General features: G+C 41.7%; 1 protein-coding gene across 1 annotated transcript in view; it reads left to right on the top strand.

The window, feature by feature from the left end:
• The window catches only part of LGR5 (leucine rich repeat containing G protein-coupled receptor 5), a 146,203-nt gene extending 141,487 nt beyond the window's left edge, over positions 1-4,716 (top strand). Inside the window, exons 17-18 of the mRNA XM_006095459.3 lie at positions 920-1,003; positions 1,989-4,716. Coding sequence (XP_006095521.1) covers positions 920-1,003; positions 1,989-3,073 — 1,169 coding nt within the window. The 3' untranslated portion in view covers positions 3,074-4,716. The remainder of the gene's footprint in view (positions 1-919; positions 1,004-1,988) is intronic.
• Positions 4,717-13,871: the final 9,155 nt, after the last annotated feature.

The following is a 13,871-nucleotide window of genomic DNA, read 5'->3' as shown; positions in this document are numbered from 1 at the left end:
TTTTGCCGCCATTGTGTGCATAGGAATTTGTTCATAGTTTTTTTTTAAACTATAGTCCGGCCCTCCAACGGTCTGAGGGACAGTGAACTGGCCCCCTGTTTAAAAAGTTTGAGGACCCCTGGGCCACAGTATGTATCTTGCACTTGTCCTTGCTTTAGTTTTTGCTCTTAAAAAAAACCAAAGTAAAACAATTAGAGTGCCTACTATGTGCCAGGCCGTGTTCTAGGCCCTAGATGTACACAATGAGCAAGAGGCACAAGGTTCTTCATGGAGTTTATTTTCAAAGAAGTGATTCTCAACCCTGGGCCAGGAATCACATGGAGGCTTTTTAAAAACACTCATGCCCGCCCTCGTCAGATCAATGAAATCGGCATCTTTGGGAAAGTGTGTTAGATCACAGAATTCCTGTGTCATGGCTACCTAAACCAAGCACCATCAGAGAACACAGCCCAGAACATTTGCACTACAGCTATCTGTTAGAAAATTGGATAAAGTGGTTCTTCCACTGGAAAGGTCCAATTTTATGAAAGCTATTTGGTTAAAACAAATAATAGTTTATACATATAAATAAAAAATATCTCTCTAATTTAGGTCTGTGCAATTTGGGGACATCACGAGCTCCAGGAACAAGAACAAAATGAGAGAGCTTAGATGTTATGACCAGGAGCCTGAGGTTATTTCCCCTCCCCCCAGTTTTGCTGGAAGACTGTATCACATAGCAGCTTGAGTAGAACATCCACAGGCAGCTTTATCGTTGACTCTTAAGAAAGCCAGAGCCCAGAAAAGAGCAGGATGTCTGACCTCCCGTCTCCTTTGTGACACGTCATGTTCAAGGGCAATCCAGGAGCCTCCTCCCTGGTATTTGGTCCCCTGGAAAGAGAGATAGGACTAATCACTCCAGGACTTCTCATTCCTGCAGATGAGCGTGATCTTGAAGATTTGCTGCTTGACTTTGAGGAAGACCTGAAAGCCCTCCATTCGGTGCAATGCTCACCTTCCCCAGGTGAGAAAGAGGCCAGAATGGCCTCCCTCAGCAGCAATCCCCACTGTTGACTCTGAGGCCGGCTACACTTCAAAGCAAGATCTGTGCCACCTTTGCACCTTCTCAGTGTCCCTCCCCATGGATTGGAGTTGGTCTCCATTCATAAACAAGATTTTTGAGGGAGACTTCTGATTCAGGTTAATGGAAACTGTAGCGAGAAGCACATGTAACTTTTAACATGATATTATCAATTCAGCATAAACTAGTATGCGACCGTCTTGCTTCTTGTAATCACTGATTTTTTTTAAAGGGGTTTCTTTTAAGCCTTCCCTAAGTAGCTATTTGGTTAAAACAAATAATGGCTTATACATACAAGTAAAAAATATCTGTATATGTGGACTTCATAAATGGTCCCATTCCCAGAAACAGGATGGACCAGTTGGAAAAAAGACAGCTGGGAAGGTTAACATTTTATTTTCACCAATTAGAATGTCCCTTGCTCTCAAACATCAAATGCCGTTCTAAACCCAAGACAAGATGTTCAAGAAACATGCCTTCGTATTATTCATACTTCCTCTTCTAATATTATGGAGTATTTCCCCCGGATTCCCCTCTCTGCTTACAGAATCTTCTTGAAGCATTCTGGAAGGGGGGGCTGGACGGTGGGGGGGCGTGGGGGGAGACCATAATGAAAAGCCCAGGAGACCTGGCTTTTTACCTGGCCCAACACTGCCGTATTCGGGGGACCTTAGTGAAAGTGATTTCAATTCCCCATCCGCGTGTCTGTGTGTAGCTTGAAAACATGAGCACTTGGTGTGCTGACGCCCTGGGTGCCGCGGAAGGCGGTAATGGCAGTGGTTGAAGAACGTGCCACAAGGAAACTGTGTTACTGTGGCTGCTACTGGCCACTCTCTTTGGTGTCCTAATAAGAGAAACAAAGAGGTCATTTGGCAAAAGTTGCAAGCTGTCGTTTGATACCCAGTCTTTTCCTTCCTTGGACTTGCAGGCCCCTTCAAACTCTGTGAGTACCTGTTCGGGAGCTGGCTGATCAGAATTGGAGTGTGGACCATCGCGGTGCTGGCCCTCACGTGCAACGCCTTGGTGACGTCCACGGTGTTCCGAGCCCCGCTGTACATTTCCTCCATAAAACTGCTCATCGGGTTGATAGCGGCGGTGAACATGCTCATGGGCGTCGCCAGCGCCGTGCTGGCCGGCGTGGACGCGGTCACCTTCGGCAGCTTCGCGCGGCACGGCGCGTGGTGGGAGCAGGGGGTGGGTTGCCAGGTGGTCGGGTTCTTGTCCATTTTCGCTTCGGAGTCGTCCGTGTTCCTGCTGACTCTGGCAGCCCTGGAGCGTGGGTTCTCGGTGAAATGCTCTGCCAAATTCGAGCCGAAAGCTTTTTCCAGCCTGAAAGCCATCATCCTGCTGTGCGCGGTGCTGGCGCTGACCATCGCCACGGTGCCCCTGCTGGGCGGCAGCGAGTACAGCGCCTCCCCGCTCTGCCTGCCGCTGCCCTTCGGGGAGCCCAGCACCACAGGCTACATGGTCGCGCTGGTCCTGCTCAACTCCCTTTGCTTCCTCGTGATGACCGTCGCCTACACCAAGCTCTACTGCAACCTGGAGAAGGGAGACCTGGAGAACATCTGGGACTGCTCTATGGTGAAGCACATCGCCCTGCTGCTCTTCACCAACTGTATCCTTTACTGCCCCGTGGCCTTCCTGTCCTTTTCCTCCCTGCTGAACCTCACCTTCATCGGTCCCGAGGTCATCAAGTTCATCCTCCTGGTGATTGGCCCGCTGCCTGCCTGCCTCAACCCCCTTCTCTACATCCTCTTCAACCCCCATTTCAAGGAGGATCTGGGGAGCCTGGGGAAGCAAGCCCACTTCTGGACGAGGTCCAAGCACTCGAGCCTGATGTCCATCAACTCTGACGATGTTGAGAAGCAGTCCTGCGACTCGACCCAAGCCTTGGTGACGTTCACCAGCGCCAGCATCGCCTACGACCTGCCTTCCAACGCGGGGTCGCCATCCACTTACCCGGTGACCGAAAGCTGTCATCTGTCATCTGTGGCATTTGTCCCATGTCTCTAATGAAATGCGAGAGAAAAAGTTTCCAAAAATTGAAAACCCCAAAATGTGAGGTCGGGTATATCTGAGCAGTAACTAAACAGAGTTTGAAACTTGTTTTAAAATATATATATATGTATCTCAGTGGAAAAAAAGGTGGAAATCTATTGAGACTGGAGTGAAAAAATAAGTCTAAATGCTGCTTGTATAATTTGTTCAGCAAAGAGATAGGTCAGTCACACTATTTAGGGAAGCCCATATTTTTTTTAAAGCAGATGGAAATATTCAAAAGAGATTCTCCATTATTTCAATTGAATTCTTTTTAAAATCACCACTCTAAGGGGTAGGGGGGGGGAGACCCTTACTCACAAAAAAAGGTTTTCAACCCCCCAACTTCTCAAAAGATGAAAAGATGGTTGGGAGTATTAGGAAAATAAGGGTTTTAAGTGGCCTATGGTACCAAGTAAAGTTGTAACCAACAGGATTTCATTTGAACGACCACGTGGAGATGTTTTAGTCCTCCTTTGCCTTTCCTCAAAAAGGATCCTTCCATGTCACCCATTTCCCCCCAACCCAGTGAATGGATAATATAAGGCATTATTCATTTGCTCACATTCACATCATTTTTAGAAATGCCGGATTTTATCTATCAGCACTAGATGGTTCCATCCTCAGTGGAATAAAACTGCTTACAAGTATTTTGAGAGGAAGATGAACTAAAATTCTTAAATTGCCATGAAGGCAACCCTCTCCAGGTGAGGAATGCCTTGTTGAATTCATTTTAACTCCTTGGTGCCCAAAACTCAGAAGAAAAGTCCGTTGCCGGCAATGGACATACCTAGTGAATATGGTAAGCAGCCTGGGGTTTCTTTTTTCTTTCTCCTGGGCGAGCACACATTTTTCGAAAGAGGTTTTATCAGTTGATTCAAACTGATGTGTGTCTTAAGGTAATGATCAAATGCAGACATGACATAAGTTAAATCCACCAACCTAACTTCTCACACATGCATCTCCAGTAGCTCTAGCAACAATGTCTGAAATCACTTTGGACTCAACAGAGACTTGGTAACATATTATCCTGTTTATTTAGCTTGGTTTTAGCTGTGTTGTCTTTGGATCAACTCATTTGATGTCAGGAACATGACTTCTCTGCTTATTCCATATTTAATACATGTGTTAGGTATTTTAAGAGGCAAGATTATTAAATACTAAAGGTCAAAGGATTAATTTGTAACTTTATTATACTACATTAGCTTCAATACATTCAAACCAAAAGACTGTTAGGTAGATTTATTTTTATATAAGCATGTTTATTTTGATCAGATGTTTTAACTTGGAAGTGAAAGAAATACATTTATGAGATGTTTTATAATATGTGTAAATATAGAACTGTATTTATTACTACGGTAAAGATTCAGTAATACAAAGGACCATGATAATAAACCATGTACAGTGGCATATTCTTCCATATATATTGTTTCTCTGCCCATTTTCTTTAAATTCATTAACTGTATATAATATATGTAAGTGTATAGTACTTGTAAATAGATTCCAAACTTGCTTTTCTATTGGGTACAAAATAAAGAAATTTGTAATAAAATGTGTGACTATAAAAGAAAATATTTTTAAATCTTTTATTGAGCCCATAGGCAAATATATGGTCTCCTAAATGTAAGTACACTTTCTGTCTAAGTATTTACACCTCAATATGTTAGATATTCTGGACTTACCTTAAGAAGTAAATCTTCCACAAGAACAAAAAAAATGTCTTAACCAAATCCTGGACTGTTTTAACTGTGATTGATAAGCCATTTGTCATGACAAATGACTCGGTGAAGCTGATTGTCCCAGGGATAGTTTGGATTTCATAGCCAGAACCTATTTCTTGTGCAATGTGAAAAGAAAAAAATAGAAATATATAAATACCAAATCAACCTTAAAATTTTTTAATATGAACATGGTTTTTCTATAAAATTTTCCTTTAAAGAAAACATATTGCTTTTTTCTCTTATTCTCCAGTGAGGTGACAGCAGACCCACCTTGGATCACTTCTTTCCTATAACGTTTCTAGAGAGCCAAAGCAGCCTCACCTAGGTCTCCCATAGCTTCTTCTACCCTAAGCCCTTCCTTTGTTTCACTGTCCCCAGCTTTAATAAGCGTACTCGCAAAATAAAAAAATTAAAATTATATATTATATCCTATATAATAAAAGAGTAATATGCAAATTGACCCTAATGGTGGAACGACTGGTCGCTATGACACACAGTGACCACCAGGGGGCAGACACTCAATACAGCAGCAGCGCTAAGAATGTCCATCTAAGGATGTCCAACTAACATCTTAGGCCTGCTCCCCAGTTGTCCTAAGCTGTTAGTCAGACATCCCCCAAGGGCTCCTGGGCTGCCAGAGGGATGTCTGACTGCCAGGTTAGGCCAGATCCCCCAGGGAGCAGGCCTAAGCCAGCAGGTGGACATCCCCCAAGGGGTCCCAGACTGCAAAAGGGCACAGGCCGGGCTGAGGGACTGCTCCCCCCTCCCCCGCCAAGTGCACGAATTTTCGTTCAATGGGCCTCTAGTATATATATAACTACAGATGATGTATTATAGAATTTTATACTTGAAACCTATATAATTTTATTAACCAATGTCATCCAATAAATTCAATAAAAATTAAAATAAATTTTAAAAATATTATTTATGTAATACTGTCAACAATAAAGATTTTAAAAAAGAAAAAAAAGAAAGCTATTATTCAGCACCAAAAAACAAAAAACACACCATATTCCATGATCATGTCAAGGTCAAAACATAAGGACACGAAACTCCCAGGGCATAAGGAAATACACTGTTCCCCTTTGGTTTCTATTCCCCAAAACGTAAGATATGAAATGATTTTTATAAACACTTTGGGCCAGACCCTCCCAGTTTCAGGAGGGTTTTTCCTGATCTCCCCTTACAGATTAGAAAATGAAACCATTAAGTACTGTTGGAGGCCCAGCATTATTATTAAGATAAACCCATATTTACTAAGGTCCCTCAGGGTACCTAGCACTGAGTTTCCCACCATCCATCAGATACTAGTATAACCACATGCTTCAATCTAACCTAGTTAACAGGCATCCAATGGAGTCCTACTGTACAGTCGACACTTTGTCTTCAGCTGAAACAAGGACTAGAACACACTCTCATTCCTCTTAATCTAACTCCTCTTAGCCCAGGTAGCAAATACAAAAGTTGTCTCCAGAGCAATGGATTTCAGTTTTTCCTCTCAACATATTTGCTTTTGGGTACCCAAAGTTAGGAACATATCCCGGAAGCCCACCCCTTTCTCTCACACTCAAGAAAAGAAGTTAGTTAAATACTTTTCTAGCCTGGCTGGTGTGGCTCAGTGGTTGAGCATCAACCTATGAACCAGGAGGTCACGGCTCTGGGCAAATGCCTGGGCTGCGGGCTCTATCCCCAGTAGGGGGCATGCAGGAGGCAGCCAATCAATGATTCTCTCTCATCATTGATGTTTCTATCTCTCCCTCTCCCATCTTCTCTGAAATTAATAAAAATATTTTAAAATAATGTTTAAAGGGGAAAATAATCCACTCAAATTTATTTATTTAAAAATCCTTAAACTCTATTGTTTCATTAGGAAAATCTAGTTATACTACACCTCACACCAAACACTGCTCTATTAAGTGTCTACTAAAGGCTCTCCACTACAATACAGAAAATCAGAATGACTGGAATTACACCCACAAATAAATAAATCTACAGTGAAAAGGAGAAAAGATATATAATAAACATTGACTGACTTATGAGCAGCAAAAACAAAATCTAAAGAACATAAACTGGTGGGCTAGCCTAGAGTAAGTGGTTAATAATTTTTTATGCTTTCAAAAATGGACTCATTCGGTCAACACCATGACTATCAGGGGCAGTGTTCTCTGCACATGGGATAACAAGACAAGTTCTGGAATTTGCATTCCAGTGGATGAGAGATAGACAATAAGCAAATATAAATAATGAAATTCTGAAGGAAAGATGAAGAAAATGAATCTGAATGGCATGACCGTGATAGGGATGTTACTTTAGATACAGACGTCAAGAGAGATCTCTCAGGAAAGGCACCTGCTAAACTAAGGTCTTATTCAAAAAGGAGCTACCTTTGCTTTAGCATTCAACCAGTTCCATCAATAAAACTCACCATTTTTAGCCCCTCTATTCATATGTCACCTACAACAAACTGTTTTGAGTGGCATTTTAACGTACAAATATATTAAGTGGCTATAACACATGTTTTTTTCTCACAAGTGTTACTGGGGAAAACCATTCTTATACGAAATAGAAAATATCTTTTCATTTTGTTTTGGCCAAAAATAGAAAAACATGGCAGTAAAAGGTAATAAAATTAGCAAAACCCTGTTCATTTAGAACTAAAAAAGCTCTAACGTCTGAAAAAATAAGTCTTGTGTTTTTTGTTAATCTGCTCATTATTTGTAGCTCAGGGGCCTATTAGCTTTGATGGGGCTCACTGGGCTCATTCTAGCTCCATTTGTGCTCTTTAGAATTCAGAAATTTTATTTTACAGTCAACTTTGTCAGGAAGAGACTATCTCCCTACAAGCCACTAAACACCAACAAGTTTCTCCCTTAGGCTACAGAGGCCCTAAAGTACAGTTAGGTTACGGTAGCGTTTCCCTGTAAGTGAAGGGGTTGGAGGTTCTGTAACCACACCCCTGCTTCAATGTCCTTTTTGTGAACATTTCTGAAGATATTGAACTCAGATTCTACACTGACTCATTCGACTCAAACACACGTTCTAGCATGTTTGGCCCTTGAAGCCAACTGGGTGAGAGAATAACAAAGCTTTAGCTTATCTGGATTCAGAAACTGGTGGAATGAGCCGGGAAACATTATGGAATATGGGTTTCTCCAGCTCTAGTCACCTGAGGACATGACTTCTGTTCTGGTTACTACATTTTAAGTGGGACATGAAAAACATGTCTCTCCATGAGGACAATGAGTCTAATGATATTGGGTAGGGAAATAATAACTCACCAAAAAATAATTGAGAAAAACCAAAATGTTTCACCTGAAGAAAAACAGTCTAAAGCAGTGGTTCTCAACCTTCTGGCCCTTTAAATACAGTTTCTCATGTTGTGACCCAACCATAAAATTATTTTCGTTGCTACTTCATAACTGTAATGTTGCTACTGTTATGAATCGTAATGTAAATATCTGATATGCAGGACGGTCTTAGGCGACCCCTGTGAAAGGGTCGTTCGACCGCCAAAGGGGTCGCGACCCACAGGTTGAGAACCACTGGTCTAAAGGAAACCATTTTAAATATTTGAATAATTGAAATTTACTTAGTGCCTTCTTAAATACCAGTCCATAGCAGACCAAAGAGTAAAATGGTTAAGCCCAAGGGTTTGCTACCAGACCTGCGTTCAAATCCTGGTTTTATTACCACCTTACTACCTACTACCTACCCAGCCTCAACTGTCTCCCATGTGAAAATACCACCAGTCTCATAGGGATGGGAGTATTAATAACTCAGTGTGTATAAAGTTCTCATCACAGCACCTGGAACACAGTAAATATTTAATAAATGGTTTCTGGTTTTGCCCTTTCTCAACAACCCTATGACATGAGCAAAGCAGGACTTGCCATTTTGCAGATGAAGAAATTGAGAGTGAAAGTGATAGGTGACATCTAAGGTCAAAGATGAGGAGCTAGGATTAAAACTTGGGTTTTATTTAATCGAACTTGAAAGGCAGTCATGGAATAAGCTGAATTACTCTTTCAGTGAACAAGAACTAGTTGGCGAACGATTCAGAAAGACAGAGGTGAGCTTAATCTAAGTAAGATTCATTCATCAGATGTCTTGAATATCAAAGAAAGTCCATTATAGTGAGTGAGAAGCCAGATCAAATAATGGCTAACTTCTCAATTCTCAATGTTTTAAATGAATTATTGTGTTAGTCTTCCTGAAGGGTGTGATATTGTGATTGATAATAAGAAATATATATTTGGTTTTGGTCCCCCTTCATGGCACAGAGCTCCTACAATCCTTTGAATTTCCCAAGTGATGAGAGCCTGGAAGGTGTCTCTTGTTATGATAATGAGGTGAATTTTGGGAAGTCCCAAGGTCACCTAAGGATTGCCAGGAAACCACCATGTGATTAGAGGTTGGAACTTTCAGTCCCACCCCCTCCTCCATCCATCCCATCCCACCCCCAACCTCCAGGAAGGGGAGAGGAGCTGGAGATTGAGTTTAAGTTAGCCAAGCTTTAACCATTCATGCCTGTGTAATGAAGCCTCCATAAAAAACTAAAGCAGAGAGTTCGGAGAGCTTCCTGGTTGGTGAACATGTGGAGATGAGAGAAGTGACACGTTTGGAGAGGACATGGAAGCTCCCTGCCCTTTCCCCATACTTTGCCTTATGCATCTCTTCCTTCGGTTTCTGAGCTATATCCTTTTTATAATAACGTGGTAATCTAGTAAGTAAAATGTTTCTCTGAGTTCTGTGAGCCACTCTAGCAAATTAATTGAACTCAAGGAGGGGGTCTTTGGAACATCCACCTACATCCAGCTTGTCAGATGCACAGGTAACAACCTGGGACTTGCAATTGGCATCTGAAGAGGTGGTGGGAGGAACCACACATTGGAATTAGTGTCAGAATTATAGGAGAAATTTTAGAAATTTAGTAAATTGCTGAGAAAGGCAGTAAAATCTTTTTTTTAAAAATATTGGCCAAGTTTTGTTTTGTTTTTATTGATTTCAGAGAGGAGGGGAGAGGGAGAGAAACATCGATAAGAGAATCATTGATCAGTTGCCTCCCCTAATGGGGACCAAGCCCGAAATCCAGACATGTGTCCTGACTGGAATCAAACTGTGACCTCCTGGCTCATGGGTCGATGCTCAACCACTGAGTCACACCAGCTAGGCAAAGGCAATAAAATCTTAAATCAACATCATGAAAACTAGAGCACATAGCTGTGTGTCATGATGGGCATTCAGTCAGTCCATTCAGTGATGATGAAAGATAAAGACTTGTGCCTTAAATTTGCCCCTTCTTAGAGACTTCAGCTCTTGACCACCTCTGACTCTTCCCTAAAGCTATTGAAGAAACACTATCAACTCTCCAAGGTTATATTGTTACTGGCAGGGTTGGCAGCACAATTGGACCTTGGTTCTTGAGTTCAGCAAAAAGAATTCAGAGGCAAGAACTCAAACTATAAAGGAAAGTTTAGCTGGCAGTTGTGGCTCAGTTGTGAACATTGACTTATGAACCAGGAGGTCACAGTTCAATTCCTGGTTAGGGCACATGCTCTGGTTGTGGGTTTGATCACCAGTAGGCAGCCAATTAATGCTTGTCTCTCATCATTGATGTTTCTATCTTAGCCCTGGCTGGTTTGGCTCAGTGGATAGAATGTTGGCCTGTGGACTGAAGGGTCCGGGGTTTGATTTCCGATCAAGGGCACATGCCCGGGTTGTGGGCTTAATCCCCAGTGTGAGGTGTGCAGGAAGCAGCCAATCAATGATCCTCTCTCATTATTGATGTTTCTATCTCTCTCTGCCTCTCCCTTCCTCTCTGAAATCAATAAAAATATATATTTAAAAAATAAAACAACAGCCTTTTCAAAAAGAGAGAGAGAGGGAGAAAGTTTACTTAGAAAGTTATAGAGGTTGTAGAAGTGAGCCAGCCAGGTTGGGTGGGCTCAGGAAACAAGTTACAGAAGCAAAAGAAGGGCCATTGGAGTTTAGGAGAGAGAAAGGCAAAGGTAATTCACCTGGAAGAAGTGTAAGGGTTTTAAAAACTGGGAGTTAGGGAGGTATTAGGGGAGAATCTCAATAAAATATTCATCAGCTTTATGCTGATGCACCAAAATGAGATTTAGTCCCCTAACTTAATCTGTCATTGGGTGTGGTTGGCACAAATGCCACTAATAGGAATTCTGGTTTCTATCTTCCAGAGTAGGGCAATTTAAGCTATTTATTTACCCTCTGGTTGGAGAGAAGTGTCCTTAGTTAGGGAAGATAGGATTTTTTTTTTTTAATTTACTACATGGCTGTTAACTGCTTGGCTATTTAACTATCTGTCTCAGTTTCCCTATTCCACTTGTCCTGGCTTACTAGTATGTCTCAATAGTGGGTTTAAAGTCTATTCTTTCTGTTGCTATCTCTCCCCAGGTAGTGAGAGGGGAAGATAAAGGCCAAGGAAGCTCAGGAGTCACAGCATAAAGTCACAGAATGTACCAGCTCAAAGGTCATGGGTAGCCAAGTTGACAAGTCATTTGTCACTTTTTCTCTTTAGTTGTTTTTAAGTCCTTATACGTCTGCCTCTCACTCCACTTTTTGTCTTTCTTCTTCCCCCTTTTGAATTCCAGGCTATAGATATTAGAATACTGAGGTGACATATTCAGTAACTGATTAGTTAGGCTTCCTTGATCATAAGTAATGAAGGAGAGTGAAGAGTAATTAATTGAAAAGGCACACGTGGCCATAAGAACAAGAGTCTCAAGGGAACATGGGGACAGGAAAATTGACCTAGGGACCTTAGTGGGGTGTGAGAAGTGGAAGGCTCTCTAGGAATGGAGTGTTTAATTTATGGATCTCTCACCCCTTGAGTGACCCAGTTTTTCTTTGTTTTTGCTTCAACCACTTCTATTGCTACCAATGACCATCTCTATTCTGTAACTTTTCTCTAACTCATAGCTTTATAAGTTGGTATTATTCATGACTTCAGCCCACTGTCCCCTCAAAGAGACCAAACCTCCCCAAGGTTTCACTTTAGGACCCTCACTTACTACTATTGCCTTGCCTTTTTGTGTAGCTTCCACTCCAACTCTAGAAGGGAAAGAATTAGATTGTTCATTGTCCCTGTGGGGCAAGGCTTTGGGGGATAGGCCATCTCAGGTCACTGCCCAGACAATGGATAGGCTATCTCTTGGTCACATGACTCCATCTGATTCATTTACTGATGGTGGTAAGAGGGAGAAGTCAGGGTCACATGGTCAAAACCCTGACCATCTATGCTTAAGGAACCAACCAGGTCACCTCCCTCTCAGGCAACCATGGGCTCTTGAATTGGCCTGTTCTGTATATGTGACTAATTTTGATTTTCCTTACCAAGGGAGACAGATTGGAGGTACGTACTTGTCCAGCCCAGTCACGCCCCATATTTGTAATTGTTTCCCGGCCACAACTCCTGTTAAATTCTCCTTGGCTTAAACCAGATCAATCAGATACTCTTGCCAAAGGATTTGGAATTAGGACACTAAAACAGTCTAAGTCAGATGATGATGGGATGGGTGCTTAAACTGAAAGATCAAACAGAATTTTGGCTAGCACTGACACCATGAAAAGCCAAAATTATATGTACATTTAAGTTTTGAGAGGGCCTGGCCAGATAGCTCAGTTGATTAGAGCATCATCCCAGTCAGGGCACATAAAAAAATCAACCAATGAATGCATAAATAAGTGGAACAACAAATCAACAAATCTTTATGTGTGTGTGTCTATTTCTCTCTAAAATCAACTAAAAAATTTTAAAAGCATCTACCAGATTTTTTTTTTTTTTTAAGTTTTGGGAAGCAGAAATAGCCACTCTGTAGAGAAAAACAAAAGATGTAGCAAGCAGAGAGAAGAGGAGGCAAGCAGTTCCATGAGAAATGGACTTTCTGGAAAGTTCCATTTCCTAGGTGGCCTGGTCATGCTTTTTGTCTTGTTCTTAGAGATTTCCATGTTGATTGTTATATGTCTTCAACTGACCCCCTTTTTCACTCAAGCTAGTGCGAAGGGCTTTTTGTTGAGGTTATTGTCACTCACAAGCAAGCCCTTTCTAACTAAAATGCCTACCTCCACTGTCCAAAATTCTATTAAGATAGGTCATTTATCCTCTCCACAGGAAATCAGTGCGAGGATGGAATGCTCCCAGGAGTTTAACTATAATAGAAAGGAAACATCAGGAGGGGGAACATGGTTTCTCCCCATATTCTTCACTATGTTTTCTTCTTTTAATTCAATTCTTCAGGTTTAACCAGAAGGGCTGTGAGCAACCAGAAAAATGGCTGTCCCCTCAGGGAAGGATATTAGCTGAGTATCTAGCAGTTTTATTCCCACCTTCACACAGCACTCCCCCGCCCCAACCCCCCCAAATCACAGTTCCTTCCTGGGAACACTGGGGACAGGAGATTTGATCTCTAGAAGGCTCTGTGATGCCATGTATTCTAAGAGACCTGCTCTTTTCTCAGCTTTTAAATACAGACTTGCTTAATACCAGTGTAGTCTGTATAAAAACATGCATTCATCTGCGGACACAGCCTCTATAATCCTCAGTAATCTGTCAAGGTCAAAATACAACATTGCTGAAAGCTCAAACCTCATATTGGATTTGAAGGGTTCCAATAAACAGCACCTTTTCTCTTGGCCTGAATTCTAAATAAGTGAGAAAAAAAGTAAGGCAGAGATGATCAACCTAGCATATTTTCTAATCATTAACTTAACATTGCAGACTGTGGTTTAAATACCTCAGCAAGCGAGCTTTCCAGAGTTAGCCATATTCTTTTCTAAGGCACCGCAGCATTGGATGACCACAGCCTCCCCATATGGAGACCAGGCTCTCTATAGTTACTCCATGGAGCAGCAGAATTGATGGTTCCTAGTTCCAAAATTTTTTTTAAAGCTTTATTTTTTTTAAATATATTTTTATTGATTTCAGAGAGGAAGGGAGAGGAAGAGAGAGATAGAAACACCAATGATGAGAATCATTGATTGGCTGCCTCCAGCACACCCCCCACTGGGGGATCAAGCTGGTACCCAGTCAT

This window comes from Myotis lucifugus, unplaced genomic scaffold, assembly GCF_000147115.1.
Source record: "Myotis lucifugus unplaced genomic scaffold, Myoluc2.0 scaffold_156, whole genome shotgun sequence".
Classification (NCBI taxonomy): Eukaryota; Metazoa; Chordata; class Mammalia; order Chiroptera; family Vespertilionidae; genus Myotis; species Myotis lucifugus.
This window is presented reverse-complemented; position numbering and strand designations above follow the sequence as displayed.